Source organism: Ambystoma mexicanum, chromosome 2p, assembly GCF_040938575.1.
Source record: "Ambystoma mexicanum isolate Mex_15411 chromosome 2p, UKY_AmexF1_1, whole genome shotgun sequence".
In the NCBI taxonomy this organism is placed as follows: Eukaryota; Metazoa; Chordata; class Amphibia; order Caudata; family Ambystomatidae; genus Ambystoma; species Ambystoma mexicanum.
In genome coordinates, this window is record NC_090923.1 from 1448968291 (window position 1) to 1448989467 (window position 21177).

Here is a 21177-nt window from a genome sequence, read left to right on the forward strand (position 1 = left end):
CCAGGCACGATGAAAAATAGGCAACAAAAATAGACCTTATCGAATGGGAACAGGTAGTTGTTGAGTATGTGAACCAATAGGATCTACTGGAACTTTTTTTAATAGCAATTTATGCCTGCGTTATAAGGCACACCCATTGCTAGCAATAACTCATCCAATCATACATAGCTGCCATAACCAATATTAAACCTGTTACATTTTATAGATCAAAGATATGTGTGATACTTAATTTACATTATTTAAAAATGTATCTATGAAAATAGAAAATATACATGTAATAAAAATGTATATATGAATAAAAAAAATATACATGCAATCAAGACCTGTGTAGCTTGGACAGTGTGTGCCTTCCAAAACTCAGAGAGAATAAGAATCCAAATTTGACTTTCAGGTAAACAAACTCTTGCTCGCCTATTGCCAACAAAACCAACACCTTGAACAGCAATGACTGGTTGTGAGTACAAGTGATTCTCAGAGGATGACAGGCTGCAAATAAAATAGCTTTTTCTTAGCTCAAGAAAAAAATACCTATTCATTTATTTATTTAGGCGTTACAAAAAAAGTTAATAAAAGCCACCCACAAATTAACATTAAATGTTACAATAGATTCATATCATAAAAAAAAAAGCAAACAAGTCAACACAATAACATATTCAAATATAGCAGTGTGACAATATATGACATCATCATGATATACTGCCTTTTGTACAGGACATCCATTTTATAAAATTAACCAGTACAACACAAGTTTCAAAACCTTACGCTGACAAAGTGATTATGTGCCCCTGAGACCATTCTAATCCCTTTGTGTAGACAGATTGTTCTAATATGTGTTCCTAAATCTATACATCTTTATCATACAAACAGCATATGAATTTCTGTTTTAATACATTTTACATTACATCTGCAGGGTTAGGCATTTTTTGGAATTCCTGACCATGCCCTATTATACAACTTCACAGGCAGTTGTCCTAATCAGAAGTTCAAGATCTGAAAATCTAGAGACTGATTTCTTCACCCTGCAATATATTATCTCTCTCTAAGCATGCATCTTGCCGGCAACCTCGGCTTACCGTTTCCACCACCCGATATCTACAGGTGGCATAGCAATGGTATGTTCCCATTCCCATGAAGCCCAGAGGTCTCCGTGGGATTGGAACCACTGAAGCACTGGCACCGTTGTTAATTGTGCCGGCGCTTCAGTGAATTATCTGCTGGCAGGGGCCTGACCTACCGGCAGGTCATGCCTGCCGGTAGTTTACTGCCCCTACCGGCATACACGGAGTATGCCGGTAACCATTGTTACCAGAACCTTTTTCCACACGTGCATGCTCGTAATGAAGGCCTATGACCAGAATCTGGATGCAAATCCAGCTAATGTTTGGCCAACATTTTAAAAGGCTGCATTTTCAGTTCCTGAGGTTTCGGTTAAACCTGTATAAAACAAAAGGAAATGTTAATGTTGAAGCATGGCAAAGATGTACTAAACAATCTGTGTAAATTCTGCAATAATGCGGTTGAATCATTGAAGCACCTGTTCATAGAGTGCTCAGCGTTGAGGACACCACAAACCAAAGTCTTAGAAAAATGTGCCCCTCTGAATGATGATATGGAAGAGTGGTGGTTTAAGTTGCTTACAGGAAACAATGTAACTTTAACATGCGCAATAATTGATTATATGGATACAATTTTGGAAGTGGTGTAAATTAGACCAACACAGATTGATTATAGCAGGTGGCATAATTCATGTTAAATGTAAATATCAATTAGAATGAATGGATCATGTATTTGGATGTGATGTTTTGATAAAAGTTTGTTATAAATTAAATGTCAATAAAATTTTTTTTGAAAAAGGCTGCATTTTGTAACGGCCTGCTCTGTTCAGTGAGATTGCATACCATGCTTCATTATTCAGTGTAATCAAAATGGTCAGGAAGCCTAACTCTAAATACCAGCATTCACATTTTACCCTAATGATGCTCTAGCAACTTCATCTAATCCATCCTTAAAGATCACAAAGAGTTTGAATCACCCAGGGATCTCAGAGAACGTTGGCGCAAATCCACCCAAAATATATGGTGATATTTTTCATTGAAAAGTCTTCTTCCTGCAATGGCAACATTGTAATACCCTCCATCCAAGTATGGGGATATCTTAAGATACCTTTACAGAAGGTCTTTCCCACCACATCCAATATGATGATAAGGTAGAATGAAACTGGATAATTATACAGGCATCAATTTAGAACCTCTCTATGAATCTAGGTTCACCAGTTTACTTTCTAATTCAAGAAAGAACAGTTCTGGGGTTAACACCTTCTATTTAAGTGCTAGGTTCACAAAAGGACTAGTACATGCATGTAGGACTGGTAAAACCATTAAGCTTTCATATTGGCTATGTTTAACAGAAGCAATAAAAAATTCTATGTTCACTTAAACGAGACAAATGGACTTCTTTCAGCTTATTCAGACAAATTCAATATGCCATTTGTTTCGATTCATGATCTGCACACAACTCGCCAATAGTATTAGCCCACCCTTCTTCTGATATTTGAAATTATGGTGGTATAACTGAACAGGACTCCTCCCAACCCTGAAAAAACACAGCATGCATTTCAAAGCATAGTTCTGTATTTAAGAAACAGTCTATGTATCCTTCCCTGTACTCAGGAGCTTTGGGCCGCTTCTTCAGTCTATGGACCTTGTTTATCTTTAGGGCGTGTACATGCTTCTGCTTCAAGCCTTTTGTGCTATACTGTAGGTGGAATGGAGAGGTCAGGATGAGGGTTTGTAAAATCCACAGTGTTCTAATACAGAACATCTTCAAATCTCAGCATCAGGAAGTCAATCAGGGAGGAGGGTAGAGGTAGCTTGAGCAGGACCTGGGGCGTAGCTTTTGGCAGCCACCGCTCGATGTGGAGACGCACAGCACATCTTGCCAAGTGCTGCAAGGAGCGGGGCTTCTGGGCCAAGCAAAAGAGAGATTCGAAGAATGGCTGGTGTCTCTAGAAGAAAAAGAGAAGAAAGAAGTGAGAAAAGGAATAGATGGGTCTAGACAGATGGGCGTAGAGGTGCACCTAGCTAAAAGGAGCTAGTTGAGAGTTGTCTGAATAAAAGGCAGAGGATGTCATGATTCTACTGCAGCCAGAGAGAATTCTAGCCATCTCTAGTGTTGCACCTAGTGTCAATGCCCCAATACACTGATTTAAATGTATTTGATTTTAATGAATAGACAGACTTACTGCCCTTGTTTCTTATTGTGTAGGCTATTGTAAGATGTACTTTACCTCTGTGCTGTAAAAGCCATATTATTTGTGCAATAATTAGAAACATGTTCATTATTTCCTTTAAAAGCTAATCTTCTCTTCCGCAGAGCCCTGATGGATCAACAAAGAAAGAAAACTAATTGGAGGAAGGTGTGTCTTCAAAATTGCAGTCAAAAGAGTGTGGGGGAAGTGGGGTCTTTTTACAATGACGAGGCTTAAGCATATGTTGAAAGGAATGAGTGCTAAGGGGATCCTTGTTGAGTTTCACAGATGACCCAGTGGAAGCAAGGTTGAAGGTTCCTAGTCGAGCTTCTGTGAGAAACGAGACAGGAAGGGGGTACAGGAAAAGCAGTGTCTCTTGCTTTTTGTCAGAGGTAGACTCCATGTTGTATGTTGACTAAACAATGCAATACTTAGGAGGATCAATCAACATTAAACAGTGAGAGCTTGTGGCAGAGTACTGGGAGTAATGGACAGAAACATTAGGCATGGTAGTTGCAGCTGCACCAGAGACAATATTTTTCACATGGGTGTATTTTTGCCTTCCAAATTTTAATGCGAGCACAGGGGTTAACATTATAGCAGCATGCTCTATACTTAGGAAAGCAACGCTGATTGACTGAAATGAACCACCAATGTTTACCTTATGGCTATTCGTCTGGGTAGCATTCAATTGGAAAATTGTTAGCTCATCTGTGCGGGAGTATGTATGCAAATCTGCCATAATCCCATAACAGGAGGTGGCGGCCATCCCAAACTGGTAGGCCACATTGCCACTGCACTGTTTTACTGTAAGGTCTCCCAGAAAAGAAAACCTTCAAATGCTACACAAGCAAAGTTCAGTTTGCACAATAACTGCAAAAGAGGTGATGGTACAACATAAACTAATAAAGTATAATCTGTGTTCACAGCGGGGAAACCACATATTTCTTCTTGTTTGCTAGCATCTGCATGTTTCTTTTTATTTTGTATTACCACATACATGTCAAGAGATGGCAATGGTGATTGTCAGATTTCATTAATATTTATTTTATTTTCTCGCTGCTACCATTATATCTGCATTTTGTTCTTTACTCCCAAAAAGTGTAATCAATTTCACATTTATTTCAGCCTTTATAACTATATTCTCTGGTAAACTGGTACACTGCAAATGTTTAATTACGTTTTATTAGTAGAAGTAAAACACTAGTTTGTCTTCTAAGCAAGCATGACCCAAGAACGGAGCTCTAGGCGTCTCCAGTAGGGGCGCATTGCAGCCTATGCATGGTGTTTAATCAAGTGTTTTAGAATGCTCCACATTTGCAAAATTCCTGCCATCTCTTCGGAATATCTTGGTTTCATGACAAATCATTTTTTAGTACCCAAATAAAGGCTAAGGAGAACCTCCTCGGTACTGGGTGCACCAGAGTGGTGATACACACTACAACTGTTACAAAATGTATAATATAGTGTTTTAGTTCCAACACAAAGGCCCTCATTACGACCCGGGCGCTAAGCACCTGCCATTACCGGCATGGCGCAATTACAGTGTCCATTCTGGCAATGTCCATTACGAGTACGCGGGCACGAGCTTTGCGCCATGCCGGTAAAGATCTCACCGCCTTGCCGCAAAACCCCTGAAAATCTCCCTTTCCGGCACCGTCAGTAGTGGAAATAGCACCTTCGGCATCCAAGCATGCGGCATTGGCGACCACCCTTATTAGCGGTGACCGCTATTAGCGGTGACTGCTAATAAACGGAACCGGAAGGTGTGTCATCGCATAGGAACGGGAAAGAGCACGGCGGCCATGTTTAAAAAACACAATCCATTGCCATCCACCACAACCAGAAGCCATCTGACCCCCAGAACGCATACACACCTCCACCACTACTTTTTCCATTTAACCATGCCAAAATGTGTGAAGAAAACAGGAGATCGCCTGCGCAAGGAGCGCTTCTCCAGAGAGGAGCTGAAAATGCTAGCCGAGACACTGCAGGAAATGAGATGTCCCTTCCAGCACTGCAGCGGAAAAATCAATTTTGGGCGGAGGTCAGCCAGAAAGTCAGCGCCGTTGGCACCACACCCCGCACACCAAAAGAATTCTGCAAACGCTGGGATGACCTGCGTCTACGCGTGCGCAGCATACTCTCCGCAAATCGCAACATGAGGATGGCGACAGGTGGAGGAGCGGAGTCCCCCATCAAACTACAACCGTGGGAGGAGATATGCGCCACCACCATAAGGGCAGAGTCAATAAACAGAGTCGGAAACATGGAGCGAGGAGCACCGTCATCGGCCGATGCAGGTAGGTGTCCTAAATGATTCAATATTAAACCCGCCACAATGATGTCCACCAGAACTGACAGGGCAATGATGTAGAACAGGGTCCACCAGACACATGTGTACAAGACTGCCTACAGGCAGTGAAGAGCTCCACATGCAGAATGCACCCCATATGTGTAAGGCCAGATGCCTCTATGCATCACCCACCCAAAATCCAAGCAACGCGTATGTCACTCCCCCAATGTCAATCATCTGCCATTCCATATGGATGCAGCCACCCCAATGTATGCCCGATGCCTGTAGACCCATCATTAACCCACTCTCTCTATTGGTCCCCCACAGGCACGCTTTCAGACAGTGGTGACGTGGACAGCAGGGAGGAAGATGGCACACCACGTAAGAAGGCCAGGGCCGAGGAGGGACAACACCGCCGCTCCACTTCAAGGGGCATAGGTCAACCGGCACGACATCGGAAGGCCAAGACCACACCACAGGCCACAGCACCAATGTGCTCAACGTCCCCCACTATGGCGCCCACAACAGCCACCAGCACCCAAGTGTCAGCGGCAGAAGGGACTGCATGGGCTGCAAGCAGCACAGTTGGCGAAACAGCTGCCACAGCAGCAGTCTCAGATGATGAGGAAGGGGATCAGCTGCATGTTGCAACTCCCCCCACTGGCCCCTGCATTCCCCACTCCCGTCCCCATGCAGCCTGCCCGACACCAGCATGCACGGCCTGTCTCCGGATCACTCATGGCCTGCAACTCCCAGCCCCACCCCAACTGTGCCCGAGGAGCATAGTATTTCGGGAACCCCTCAAAGATCCACCGCAGCCCCAAACACCCAAGAGGGGATACAGGACATTCAAAGGCGCCAGCAGGAGCTCACTGGCCTCTTGACGCAGCACATAACTGAATGTGGGAGTGTAAGGGACGACATCCAGGAATGTGCTGCATCCTTGAAGTCAGCTATAGAGACATACTCAAAGGACATATGTGCCGAATTGGCCGCAGTGCGGCACGTACTCTCTGAGATGGTGGCAGCAATGCGGGACATGCGTCCACCACAGTTATCCGAGCAACCAAGTACATCTTCAGCTGCTAGTTCAACCAGGACCAGCCCCGTGCGCAGATCTTGCAGGAACCTGCGCCGATCGGACAGGGGGGCACCTGGTGCTGGAAGAGGGGGAGGCCAGTAGGCACAGCCTTGCATACTGGTGCCATGTGGACCACTGGTGCATGCTACTGCACACCATGTGTGGGGGAGTTGAGGGGTTAGGGGGGAGAGGGTGCGTGGGGGAGTTGAGGGGGGCGGGGGGAGAGGGTGTGTGGGGGAGCTGAGGGGGGAGAGGGTGTGTGGGGGAGTTGAGGGGGAGGGGGAGAGAGTGTGTGGGGGAGTTGAGGGGGAGGGGGAAGAGGGTGTGTGGAGGAGTTGAGGGGGATGGGGGTGAGGGTGTGTGGGGGAGTTGAGGGGGGAGGTGGGAGAGGGTGTGTGGGGTGGAGGGCTTGTTCACTTTGTTATGCTTCTTCAATACACATTTTGGTTACTCATAATTCACATGTGTGGACATTGCTTATTGCGTACGTGTGCTTTATTGGTTAACAGTCTACAGTGTCCATGTCCCTGACACACCCAGTGCCCCGAATGCCATCTCCATGTAACACCCCCCGTCCATGTGTGCTAGAAACATTGGTTGATCAGAGTCTGACGCATGTCACGTCCCTCCTGTGCATCGCTGCCTCCCTGAGGTGCTGCCCCATCCCCACCCTCCTCATCCTCATCGTCAGGTGGTTGCAGTTAGGCGTCAGGGGGCAGGGGCACATTCCGTCTGATGCACATATTGTGTAGCATGACACATGCCATGACGATCTTTGCCACCTTCTCATGGCGGTACAGGAGTGCCCCACCAGACCTGCTGAGGCAGCGAAACCGTGTCTTCAAGAGGCCAAATGTCTGCTCAATCACCACACGTGTACGTGTATGTGCACGATTATAGTCCTCCTCGTGCCTATTCTGTGGGTTCTGGACTGGGGTAAGGAGCCACCTCTTCAAGGGCTAGCCTGCATCACCTGCATGTGGGCAACAACGTATGTGTAAGTCATCACATCATATGGGGCCTCAATGAATGACACCATAGCATGCATTTATTTTTTGATTACAACCACATTCACATGCATAAATGGGCACACACGATGTGACTGCTCTGTGTGTATTACTCTTGTGGACTGGTGTGCGTGCTATTAACTAGTGGGCGCAGGCGGGTCCAGTTCCTTGTGAGTGCTCATGCACTGTGTCAGTCCACGGCCATTGTTTCTATGATCGGGCTGTTGTCCTGTAATTTGTGTACTTTCATCCTGGCACCGTTGATGTCAGCCTCATGATGATCTCACTATGCAGAACAAATGGTGACTTGCAATTCAGTAGGACCGCTGTGTCAGTGTAGTGGTGTATTGATGTATTTCACCCTCATGTGACTCCTTTGTATGCTGTAATGGGGGACTGTCCTTTCAGTTGATGGTATTTGGTGCTGTCTGTTGGCCATAGTAATTGCTTGTAGCTGCATTGTGTTGAAGGGGATACGGTCTTATTTGATACAGTGCACATGCAGATGGCTATGGAATGGTTGTGACACTGCATCATTTACACGGTAGGGCTGCTCACATCTTGCATTATGGGGTCAGGTGTCAGGTCCGGTCTGGGCTGCTTTGGGGTATGAGCATGGTCCATTCCATCAGGCACTCGCAGCCAGGTGAGGCATGCATCTCTACCCCCCCATCTCAGCCATGTGAGGTATGCATCTCTACCCACCCCCCCCATCTCAGCCAGGTGAGGTATGCATCTCTACCCCAATCCCCTACCCACATCACATTTCCATGGGCCTAAGATGCGACCCACCGAGAAGCCAGGATCTCTGCCCTGCATGTCGCTCCATGTAGCGTGGTATCGGGCACAACAATGTGTGATGATCTTGTTTGAGTCACATACCATTTGCACGTTGATTGAGTGGTATAGCTCACGGTTGCGGTATGCTACCTCCATGGCATGTGGGACCACCAATTCCACATGGGTGCAGTCGATGGCGCCAATGCAACCAGGGATGCCGGCCAGTGAATGGAAACAGACTTTGGTGTTTGAGATCTCCTGGGCACCGCGGTAAGGAGATGTAGTCGTCTGTGTGCTTGAGGAGGGCATCAAGCACTTGATTCAGCATACGTGAGAATAATGGTTGTGAAATGCCATGCATGTGCCCCACTGTGTGCTGGTAGGTGCCCGTGGCCAGGAAGTGGAGCACAGACACTACCTTCAGTAGGGGTGGGATGCCGGTGCGTGTTTCAATCAGGCTGACAATGTCTTCATGTATCATGTCCACAATGGTGGTGATGGTGTCCCGGTCCAGACGGTACAGGGTGTGGATCTGCTCAGGGGTTAGGTTGAATGGACTGGCTCTGATGGGTGGAATTGGGGGCTGTCTGCGTGGAACCACTGGCTGCACTGGTGGGGCATGCTGGGCCTGCCTCACCCTCCTTCTCCTCCTGCGTCTCCTCTGTGCTGCCTGTTGTTGTTGTTGTTGTTGTAGTAGCACTTCCACTGCAATCAAGTCCTCCAGCCCCAGCATTGCTAGTAGTATTGGAATCATTGTGGAGTGTAACTGGGTGTGGGAAGGGGCGGGGTGTGCTCCTTTTCTGCTGGCCCAGTCTGTATTGCCTCCACCTCTGCTGATTGTGTACACCTGTGGCAGTTGGGAACACTGTACATGGCCGTTTACGGGTGGTCCGCGGTGCCGGTATTTGCACCATGGCGGTAAGGTACTTTACGGCCTTCACTAGGGCGTTAATTGCATGTCCGCGTGACTCGTAATGTTCCCCTGTTTGCGCCATGCCGGTATTTGCGGCATGGGTGGTTGCGTGCCCGCGCACTTGGTGCTTTTAGCGGCACCGTTAATTACGGTGCAGCTAATAGCGCTTTATCAGGTGAAATCGGCTGGAGCGGTAAGCAATGCCGGTAATCCTTTACCGGCATCGTTATTCAATTAACCGCGCGGGTCGTAATGAGGCCCAAAATCACAACATGTTCAAAGAATAATTGTCAAAATATTTAACATAACAGCAATCATTTCTTAGATGAAATGAATACAGGTGACATTGTCCAATGCATTTTGGACCCATTAGCAGTTGTATGTATGTAAGGGGTCAGTTCTGTATGTCTTTGATGTTTTGAGTCTGAAAACAACGAAGACATACAGGACTGACTCCTTACATACATACAACTGCTCACACTAGTGTATTTTCTTGTTTAACAGTCAGAAATTAAACCTGTCTTCATGGTGTGATCTAGAAAATAAAAAATAGAGTCAACTTAACAAATATTCAAAACGTAAAGTACCTGATCGTCTTAAAAAATAACACAATGCTTGACAAAAGGACATGTATAATATAATATGTGTTAGGGACTGTGTAAAAATGGAGGTATGGCGTTCTTAACTAAATGAAAGTTGCCAGGATTGTGTTTCCGAAGTATGAACTCAGTTCTTGGGTAATTGAGTTCATACTTTACATTAAAAAATATTGTCCTTCAAGGGAGTAATACAAGTGTCCAAGTAAAAATAAAACTCTCCAGTTTCTTTATGTCTGAGTCAGTCTTTCCTTGTTGTTTAATACCATAAGCAGCACCGTCACAATCATGTATTCAAGGGGTCCTCACACTATTTATCTTTCCCCTGGATACCTGCTGGCACAGTATTAGGTTTTGGGACTGCACACAGCCTGGTGGTTGTTCTCTAGTCAGTTGTATCTTAGAAATGGCTTGCCAGACATGGAGCCACAGGAGGACGGGAGGCCAACCTAGACTGTCTCTGGTGTTTGTTCTTGTGGCTTCCTTCTCATGGTTTGGGTACCTGGCTCTCCTATCCCAACTGCCTCGCCTCCTTGCTATCGTGTTTCAAGTTTGTACCTAAGGATCTCTTCCATAATGTCTCAGGCTCCTGGCGTACCTCCTGCCAACTCCAACACACTCTTGTTCCTCCACCTACCTTCTCAATCAATATCTCTCCCTCCTCCTCCATAATGCTACTACACTCCTTTTACACACAAGTCTCTTCCCCTTATATCGCTACTCCTTTTATGTTCCTTGCTTTCTCTTCTTCACTATCTTCTATAACTTTCTCTTTTCTCTCTTTAATTCTCAGCCTCTTTACGTCCTTCACTCGCTTTCTCCTTCACCTCCTCAATGTTTTGCAAAGTTTCTCCTTCTCTTCTTTCTATCACATCCATCTTGCCCTTCTGGGTGTTACTCCACTTCCCCACCACTCTCAATGCTTATTCTACCAGCTGGTTTTCCCCTTTCCTGTCTCCCTCTCCTTCCTATTCCATCACTCCTCCCGGTTTCTCAGCTCCTGGTCAAGCAGTTCTTTCTCCTCTGGCCAACCTCTTGCTGAGTTTCACCTTTCACAGCCCTCTTGATTCCTCTCTTCACAACCTTCTGAAATGCTCTGCTCCCAGCCTTCTGGGTTGTTCCCTTTTCTGTATTCTGGAATGTTTTCTGAATAGCAATCTGGGTCTTTCTAAGTCTAGCCACCAGAGTCTTTTTTCCAGCCCTTGGGTCTCTTAATTTCCCTGCTTCACAGGCTCTTCCTCTTCCCAAGCTTCTTGGTCTTTTCTTTCCCAACCTCCTCTGTCTACTTTCCCACAGGCCCGAGTCACCTCTCCAGCCTTCTATCACCCCTTTACCGCAGTCGCCTGGGTGCCTCCGACCAAGCCTCCTTGGTCTTGTCTATAGCCTCCTATCTCCTACTCTTGCTAGTCTTTCCATCCATCTCCCACAGTCTTCTGCTACAGACCCTTCATTGCAAGGGCATTGGCCCTGCCTTCTATCCTTTATCTCTTTAGGCAGCTGGGATAGGAATTCACTGTTACGCCTCGCCCCTGGGGAGGACTACTAGTTCTAATGTGAGAATTGCGGTTTGGCTAGTCTCACCCTTTGGAGGTTATCTATCTGGATGTCCTGCCCTTACTCCGCCTTCAGGGCGGACTCCCTTAGCTATTCGAGTCGTATATTGTATGAGAGTGGGGGCTTTGAGAAATGAGTAGCTGACTGCCTCCCACATTCCCCTTCCTAGTTAATGCCTAGCTCTTACTTTCTGAAGATGTATATGTTAGCACTGCACCCACGCGAGGGGAGCCAAGCGTTCCAGGCTGACGGATCCATGGGACCACTGTTTTTGATTCACATAAAATGTGCAGGAGCATCTAATGGCAAGCCCCTGCCTTCTGAGCATGGCATGGTGAGGATATTCAGTGGATCTTCCCCATTCTGCCCCAGGACTCAGCATGACATGGTTTGAAGCTGCAAACAGCCCCTTTGGCGACCCCACCATCTAAATCTAGCAAGGGACTTGTCACAGCATCTACCCTGCAGATAGCATTTACTTTAAAGCAAACTGTCTAACAAGTTGCTGAAATCCCAGTTCATGTGGGACGCGGCTCTGCTGTGCCACACTCCACTCCGAGTACAGTCACCCTAATTGATTGCTCCCCATTTATATCATTTGAAATTCTTGCACCAACGGTGCAATAAAACAGCCTTCATACTATTACTGGCTTAAGTATGACCCCATGTAAATGACGACCCCGACCCTACTCACCAAACTAACAGGAAACTGCAATTCAATTATCTGCACATACTATATAAATGGTGGGGCCTTTTCAGAATAAGAGAACTCTTTCCCCTTATCAGTTATTTTCTCATCTTAACCATTCGTGTCACGGTTAGGGCAGAATACAATTTCTGGGGTTCTTTTGCCTAACCTTGAGCGCCTGTCATATTTAGCAGAATTCTTGCGTTTTTGACTCCCCCCAACCCTCCAGTCACGCTTAATCTAAAGCCTCTCTGGGAGAATGGCTCTGTATTTTTGTCGTTAAGATTTCCAAAAGTAGGGAGTAGGGTGCGCTAAAGGTGCCCCATGGTGTTCCGGGGATTTATCCTCCTGCTAGTCAAGTCGTTAGGAAGGTGGCAGCTTTTCTTTGTGAAAACTGGCTCCTGAAAATCAAGGTTGTCTTTGTTGATCTCAAAGGCCAGAGGGGTCAAGTTACGATGTCATGTGTGTGTGTGTGTGTGTGTGTGTGTGTGTGTGTGCGGGGAGGGGTGCACATATGTAGGAGGATGTTGCTAGATGCTGTCTCTCTGAGCTGCGGGCTGTAGTAGTCTGAAGCAGTTGTGACTGATATATGCAGATGCCTGTCTAGGGATAAGGTAGATTTGATCCTTTGTGTGTGAAAGCCCCCTTGCTCCCCCCCGAATGCTTGGGAAAGTAATGTAGCTTGTTGTGTGATAGGAGACAGGGGTCTGCCTGCTCGAGGAAGGGTCTAAAGCTGTGCACCAGCATCTTAAGTGCCCCAAGGTATCCCCTGGTGAAGCACTACCTCTCCAGCCACCAAGAAGGAAGCAAGTGTGGCATTCCTTCCCTCTGATCCAGCGGAGACAGCTGAATCACCTCACCTACCCAAAGGACCAGGTCTCCCGGCCATGGCTGTGTCTTCATTTTCTGTCCCAGAATCAGGTGTCTAATTGCTAAACACCGTCCGGAGCTCCTCTGTGACTGCTGGGCCAGGTTTTCTTAATCTTGGGACACCTTGAAAGCCCCCTGGTTTGATATCCCCCATCTGGGAAGCTAAAGGGGCTTGTGAGGCTCATTATTCCCCGACCGCATCACCAAACTGGCAACTCGAAGACTGAGGTTGCTGGCTCCTCTCAGGTGTGGTTCTACTTCCTGTGCTGCTGGGTCAGACCCATGCAGTGTTCGCAAAAGCTACAAGCCCACTCACAATGGCGAGGAGATTTTATGAAGGGCGAGTACCATTTGCATGATACTCTCCCTTGTATGGGGATGTTTGAAACGATTATTTGACATGTACTGCAACCAAACCTTGTTTGCAGTAAATGGCACATAAGTTTCACTGTGCATGGCTGGCCTTTGGGTGGGAGCATTGCACCAAATATGAAGTGTGCTTATGGTGACATGCACCATTTTATAGAAAGCACTGGTAAATATTTTGTCACCCGTCACCATGGGACGATTGCATTTCTCTTTGGTTGTGTATGTAAACTAAGAAACTTGCCCTGCAGGACTAGTGAGATTTTTAGGAATGTGTGAGGCTTGCCATTCTGGTCCACTCTTCACTGGTGCATTGTCACTGAAGCCTTTGGGAGTCTCTGGAGAACTGCCCCTGAAACTGTGGACAGTCTGTTAGGATCCGGAAGTCTCAGTCTGGGGACCGGACCTAGTCACACTCAAACTCTTATTAAGGACCATAAGGACACGCAGATAGAGAAAATGTGGCTTTATGTGAGAGACTGTCTTGAAGCATGGGCAGGCAGAGGCTTCTGGCCCCTGTAGCTGTAACATCCTTTTATACAAATCATCTTGGTAGGCTGCGCCCAGTCTGGGGACAAGCACATTTTTGGGTGAAAAAAGTGTTCTGTTAGTGTCTGTTATGATGAATTAGTGATAAGCACAGACATAATTGTTTGTACAGATGTAGCCATTATCACAGAAACCAACCAGCCAGCTTCTTTCCCTAGAACATTGCAGTGCAGGGTCTGGGTGTACTTCTAAGACTCTGGCCTTCTCACCATGGCTCCAGAGGCGCTGCTGCAGATTCCACCCAGGCATGCCATGCTCCTGACCCCCGTGGTAAATTATGCAAAGGACAGAGACCTGTTAGCATTAAGCAGTATTGTACAAGACTCGTCCAAGCCAACACTGCCCCTGAAACCACACTCCAACTGAACTGCCACTGGCTCCTGGACGCTTGGATTTACCTTTTCTTCCTCTGGCATTTCTGGCAGGCTTCTTCATCTTGATCCTCATATGGGGGGTACCCTCTTTGGATCCAAGGGTCTGCCAACTTTCAGATCAGACAGGAACATTGGAACGACAATTGCTGCACTTTTCGCAATTCTACGCACAGAACACAACTTTGCTGTAAGCCTTTGTCCCATAGACTTCCTTTGAACTGCTCTTTTCCCCCTTTCTAAAAATAAAGTAAAGGCTTGCTCTATCCCTTACAAGTTCTCTCCTTCCTCTGTAAGAATTTACAGAACTTTACAGAACTTGGTGTGCACACTGATCTTACAAATGTTTACTTGCCTGTACATGTAATGATTCTTCTTTTGCCTTACCTATATAAAGATATTTGTCTAAGAATATATAGTTTCGACAATCTTTAATTGTGTCGATCAAAGTGATAGAAGTACTCTTTGAACACACAGCTCACCACCTAAGAGTTAGAGTTCGGCTGCTCTAACACCCTACCAGTTGGAGAGTGAATGAGGTGAGGTAGATGTGCATGGACCCTGGAAACAGTGCCTAAGGAAGGTCCTCCTAACAGCTGCAACAACACCCCGCTTTAGCGCACATAACTTCTCGCTTTGTGCAGATTGTGGCTCTCGCTATCCCATCTGTCTGGGTTTGTATACTTTTTCTCAAACAGAACTTTTGACTATTCTGGGTCCAAGGAAATGCATTGTTGAGCAACTGTGACTGGGAACCCTGGATGCAACAGTCGACCAAGTGACTGTCTTAATACAAGCCATTGCAATACTCTGCAGAGAGACGGCAAGCACCCCACATTGAGATCCACAATAGGTTGGATAATATACAAGTAAACTAACAACCTTTACCGCCGCTTGAGGAAGGAGTTTGCAGAGTGGCTGCACCCACTGTGCCTATGGCGGCACTATGTGATTTCATAAAATGTATTTAATTGAGAGAAAATTGTCGATTTTTCTTTTCTTTAAGGACATTTTACTGTAAATGTATGCAGGGCAGCCCCCCCCGCAGACCCACTCCTAATCCCCCCACCTCTATTATTAACCTAACCCACAACCCCACATACATTTGCAGTAATAATGCAGCAGAATAAAAAACTTGACCAATTCTCCCTCGATGAAATCTACTGCGGCCAAACCACCCATTACCCCAATAGCCCCCTCCATGTTCATGCAGGCCAGCTCTGTAGCCTTTTCACCTAGCCCATCCTGAATGCCTATTAACCTAGTAACTTTCTCACATTTCTTAATCAGTGCAAGCTACACCTCTTGAGTAGGCCAAGTGCCTTCTGTGAGGAGCCAGGAATGAGACGCAGACACAGAGAGCTATAAACATTTATTAAAAAATAAAAGGGGGTTGGAAAAAGCCTACTTGACCCTACCCTAAGAGGTATTTCCATACCTCAACCAAAAACTAAGGGTCTGTATCGTGTCAAGATGTCCAAAGCAAAATGTCCTGTATCCAAAATCCTATCCTAGCCCTCACACTCTAGAAGCAACTCTAATGTGATAAGGATAATGTCTTTGGCTTGAAAGTGCACAAATGTTCAAGATCAAATGAAAACTGTAACTCCAAAACAAAATTTCACAGTTCCCTGGGATGGCTCCCTTTCCCGGGTTTCTCTTCACCAACACAATACCAAGGAGGATAACTCCCTCCTCTTGGCATCGCAGTTCACTCCCAGGGAGCTGCCTCCTTTCCCCAGGTCTCTTTAAAACACTTGGAAACTCCTAAGGGTATGAGTCATCCTTGGTGGGAGTTCTCTGGTCAACAAAACAACGTAGACTTGGCTTTGCCTGGTGTACTCCCTTGCCAGGACTTTCTCATGTGGCTTCTTTCACACTTGCAAACTTGAGTTTGCCTGGTATACTCTCCTGCCAGTGCTTTTCTTGTGTGGTTGCCTTTACACACTTCCAAACTTGGCTTTTCCTGGTATACTCCGCTGCAAGGGCTTTTCTCATGTGATTCACTTTACACACTTCCAAACGTGACTTTGCCTGGTTTACTCTCCTGCCAAGGCTTTACCTCATGTGATTCACTTTACAGACTTGCAAAATTGACTTTGCCTGGCATATTCTCCTGCCAGGGCTTTTCTAATGTGATTCACTTTATATACTTGAAAATTTGACTTTGCCTTGCATTCACCTTGTTGTATATTTCTCGCATTCACTTTGTTAGTATTCCGAAGACATTAGGTCTCAAATTCCCTTTCATTCACTTCGATTACTTTCACCTGTCCTTGATAACATTTCTGGAGCGCACTGTTGTCACAGTTTCCCTTCTCAGTACTCACCGGCTTCCCCTGGAGTTCTCTCCCTCTTCCGCGATAAACGGGTTGCAGCATTCCAGGGTCCCACTTACCTTTGACAGGTTTGGTTGTCCCTCGGTCCGCACCGAGAGGACAAAGCTCTCCCATGTAGCGTTTCTCTCTCCATGCTGGTTGGGATTTTTAAATGACCTATCACAGGTTTGCAAACGCTAGAGCACTTGATTGTTACGCTCACCTGGCTCCCACAAAGGCGTGATCTGAACTGGACAGCTGCGGTCTCCACCAATGTGACGTCTAGAGCCGAGATGACGGACTGGACTGGCCCACCTAGCTTCGTTTGCTTGGCCCGTAGGAATATTCTTCTACAAATGGAGAAAGGGGATTAACCACACGTGGAGTTGAGCGTAAATACCCCCACCCCTGCTGTTCTCCCCACAGATCACCTTTGATGTCCCCTCTTATAGTCTCACCTGATGGTTTGAAAAGATGAGCTCTCCATCCTGCATTGAGCGCAGGGGCGCGTGATAACCAGTTGCTTCACTGGCTCGAAGGAATTGGTGAGTTCCAGAACAATATTGACTCCGAAAAGTATGTAGTTCGTAAGAGTTCACATGTCTGACTTTCACTCTTGTCCGATTCCTTGCAGTTTGCAGCTTGACCCCAGCGAAGAGTTCCTCGTGGTAGCTGACGAAGTTCAGGTAAGGATTTGGCTTATCCTACACAGTTCAATAAAATAAGGCCAGAATGTAACCTGTTGCTTGCTCCCTTATTCAGATGTGGAGAGAAAATATGAAGTTCGGGGAATAATGCCTCCGGCGGTAAAATTAGGTAAGTCTATTATGGTGAGAAGAGTTCCCCTTGTTTGTCCCTTTGTCTCACCTTGCTGTCCTTTTGTTCCCCTTAGGGGCCGGGGTGCGGCGAGGATGCAATGGAGACTGTGCGACCCGTGAAGAGAAATAGTACCCCCGGCGGTAATCAGGTAAGTCTATGGGGGTAGTTACTATTGCCTCTGTTTATTCCCTTGGCTCACCTTTGCTGTTCTTGTGTTCCCCTTAGGTGCCAGAGTGCGGCGGGAACGTGCAGAAGGATGCAGTGGATCGTGAGGATGCTGCAAAGGCCGGTGAGTTCAGCGCGGCGCTGCAGAAGGCGAGGCGGCGCGCGTAAATGCTTCTTTCTTCCAGCTCGAAGGCACGGTGGATCCGGAATTCAGCTAAGGATCGAAGGTTTTGCTCTTATTCTAACCTCTTCTCCTTCTGTTCCTCCCTTTTTCTAGGAGCTGCAGACTCGAGGCGGGTGTGGCAAAAGACTGGATGCAGGCTTGCAGACACGGCGAGCGTTACGCTGCTGGATGCAGAATAATGCGAAGCGTGTGCTGCTCTTCGGGCGTGGTTTAAATAGCCTCCAAAGTAGTCCCAGGTAAGTATTCCTCCCCAGCCCCACCCGAGTAAAAAATAGTCCCTAGGTAAAATAGTCCCTTCCACGCCTCATTTGGCTTGGAGCTCTGCAGCATGGTCTGCATCAGGTAAACTTGCAGCATGGTCTGCATCAGGTAAGTTCTACTCAATGAGCCTGGCACCTATGGCGCCAGGACTGACTCTCCATATCAGCCTGGTGCCATAGGCGCCTGGACCGCACCCAAACAGCCCCTAGCAGGGGGTTTTGGGCTTGCTCAAAATAACTTGATGCTTGCTTCCGGGGTTGCTGGACCTGGTCTGGTTCCCTAGGGGTAGGCATCATGACATTGATGTGCTTCTCGGACTCATTCAACTTTATTACTCCGTTCAGTCTCTTCGTCCCAGTGTTTCAATGCATATAGGATTGATAGGCAGTTCTTGGTAGCTTACTTGTGGAGTATTGAAAAATGTCATAGGTAGATTTGGAGGAAGTTTGAAGAGAACAATCACAGTAAGCCATAAGGGCTTGAGATATGGCGGCAACTCCCCTAAAAAGAAAAGGGGGCATATGCTCTCACCTGACAATGCAGTGTCATCCCCCTGTTGTTTGCCTACCCCATGTGGTCGTCCTTCACATAGCCACCCCCAGGGTCAGGATCCGGCAGCGGCTGCCGTCCCCTAGCCGCCTGGGGAGAGGCTATCTCTGGGAAAGGAGTGATGACATCATCAGCTTCATCACACTTCCTTGATGCATCTGCTAAAAAGCAGCTTTGTTTGTCATATCTGGGCAGAGTGGCAGCTTTATGGGTCAATCACATACTAGAGAAGAATGATCCTTCATTCACGCTCTAGTGGCTGAAAGGTACAGAGCGTTTGATACCCATAAAATAAGGACAGGCTACTGATCTTGAATTCCTGCAGCTTATGCAAGACAGTCAAGATCTAATGTAATTTGTGGCAGTGGCTGATCGCTTTTGCCTCAAAGATAAAAAGGAGGCAGTCTTTTATAAGGGGCTCAACAAGACATCAAGGATGCCCTATCTGTGGTCCCTTCCATTCCCATCAAGTATCCCACCCGATTAGAACTAGAACTCCAGGTTGACAACAGATGGTAGAATGCCACAGAGACTTGAAGTGTCAGATGCTCCATGCGGTACCCTCTGACATAAATGACAAGGACAGTGGCTGGGGCCCATCCCAATTGGAGGGATTCAGGGTTCATTACCCAGGATGTTGCAAGAGCAATTTATGTCTGTAGTGCGGTAAACCAGGCCATTATTTGCACTCTTGCCAGAACACTGCAGCAAACAGACAGAAAAAGAAATGACTCGCCATAAGCAGAACCGCATTGATGAATTCTATCGATACAAGTTATGATTCCAAAAGAAGTCTCCTCAGCCCTTAGACTTCTACACATTCCCTCACAAATAAGTGTGAGGGATGTTCCATTCCAGGACAACATGGCTTACATAAATTCAGGCGCATCAGTGGTGTACATGGACATAACCCTGCTCATGTTGGCACAATCCACTTTGGAGCATGTCAGAGCAGTGAATGGGACAGAGTTAATGTCCGAACGCATTAACATGAACACCCCGATTTTGACCTTGGTTTATCAAGAACACCACAACAAACTCTTAGTTTTGATCTCAGCGATGCTCTACATTATGACAGAATTGGTTAAGAACCTGGGTCCCAGAAGCGCTGGCACAGTGAGGATATTAAATGGATAGTATCCGTTCCTGAAAGAATTTCAGAGAAGTCTTGTTACTTAGTATAATGGTGATTGTATTACACAGTTAAGCCGATAAGTGTTTGAACCCTCCTGGGCCTTTATCAAGGCGTGTGGTGGGTGATAGCAAACATCTAGGCGCTGAGTTGTGGTGAAAGCAGTCTTGGCAGTGGTCCCGCGTCTTGTCTCTGCAAGTCTGTTTACAGGAGGGCCAAAGGTGGAGCTTTTCCTCATAACCCAAGCTGCAACGTGAAGTTGAGGTGAAAGCAGTCTTGGAAGTAGTCATGCGTCTTGTCTCTGCAAGTCCATTTACAGTGTCATTGGAAGACCGAAGGTGGAGCTTTTCCTCATAACCCAAGCTGCAACGCGGAGCGTTCGCAGAGTTGAGTTGAGGTGAAAGTAGTCTTGGCAGTGGTCCCGCGTCTTGTCTCTGCAAGTCTGCTTACACTACCACTGGAGGACCGAAGGTGGAGCTTTTCCTCATAAGCCAAGCTGCGGAGCTTTCGCGGAGCTGAGTTGAGGTGAAAGCAGTCTTGGTAGTGGTCCCACATCTTATCTCTGCGAGTCTGTTTAAAGTGCCATTGGAGGACCGAAGGTGGAGCTTTTCCTCATAACCCAAGCTGCAACATGAAGCGTTCATGGAGTTGAGGTGAAAGCAATCTTGGCTGTCTGTGGCCGGTCTCGGCAGCTGGTGCTGATGGAGCACCCCTCGAAATTGACAGTGTCCATGTCCAATGGACAACGTAGGTGTTTGGTGGAGAAGTCAGCTACACCTTCAAGAAGTACGTTTCAAGGAGGATAGAGAAAGCAGAACTCAAATCCCTGCTCACAACAAAATAAAGGTGGGTGGGGTTCCCGTGAACGCAGAAGAGACTAATTGGAATGGCCCATTCTGCCCCCTTCCCTTCACAATTCTTGTACATGTAACAGCAAGCACTGCAGCATATATTAAAGGACAAACTGAAGCCAATGCTCCGGTAAACTTACTCGATGTAAAAGGTTTAGCAGAGGAGCCTATAACTGTTAATGGAGATATTGTCGGTTTAACATGGGCAACCTTGGGTGCTGGCACAACTGTATATGAGCACGGAAAGATACATGCAGAGAAAGATCTGGAGGAAGTGAACTGCGAAAGAGAAATTCGTCAAGAAGCGCTAAACAAAGCAGCTCCTTCAATCAAGACCTTGCAAAATGAACGGTTCCCTGGTGGCCGTACGGTTCACAATAAAGTACCTACCCGTCCTCCATCTACAACCAAATATAAGAGCAACTTGGAATTAATTAGAGACCCTAATAAGCCGATTTATACTTTTTTCATCGGATGCAGTCAAACACACTAAAAGTAAAACAATGTGGCAACCAACAGTGCTGGGCTCCGACATCGCCTTTAAAAATCATAGATTCCTCCATTGGAAGGCGGCTGCAGA

At 46.6% G+C, this 21177-nt stretch overlaps 1 protein-coding gene across 1 annotated transcript in view; it reads right to left on the reverse strand.

Moving 5' to 3' along the window:
- Positions 1–558: 558 nt before the first annotated feature.
- The window catches only part of ASB10 (ankyrin repeat and SOCS box containing 10), a 426206-nt gene continuing 405587 nt past the window's right edge, over positions 559–21177 (reverse strand). Inside the window, exon 5 of the mRNA XM_069643101.1 lies at positions 559–3004. Within this exon, the coding sequence (XP_069499202.1) occupies positions 2807–3004 (198 nt within the window). The 3' untranslated portion in view covers positions 559–2806. The remainder of the gene's footprint in view (positions 3005–21177) is intronic.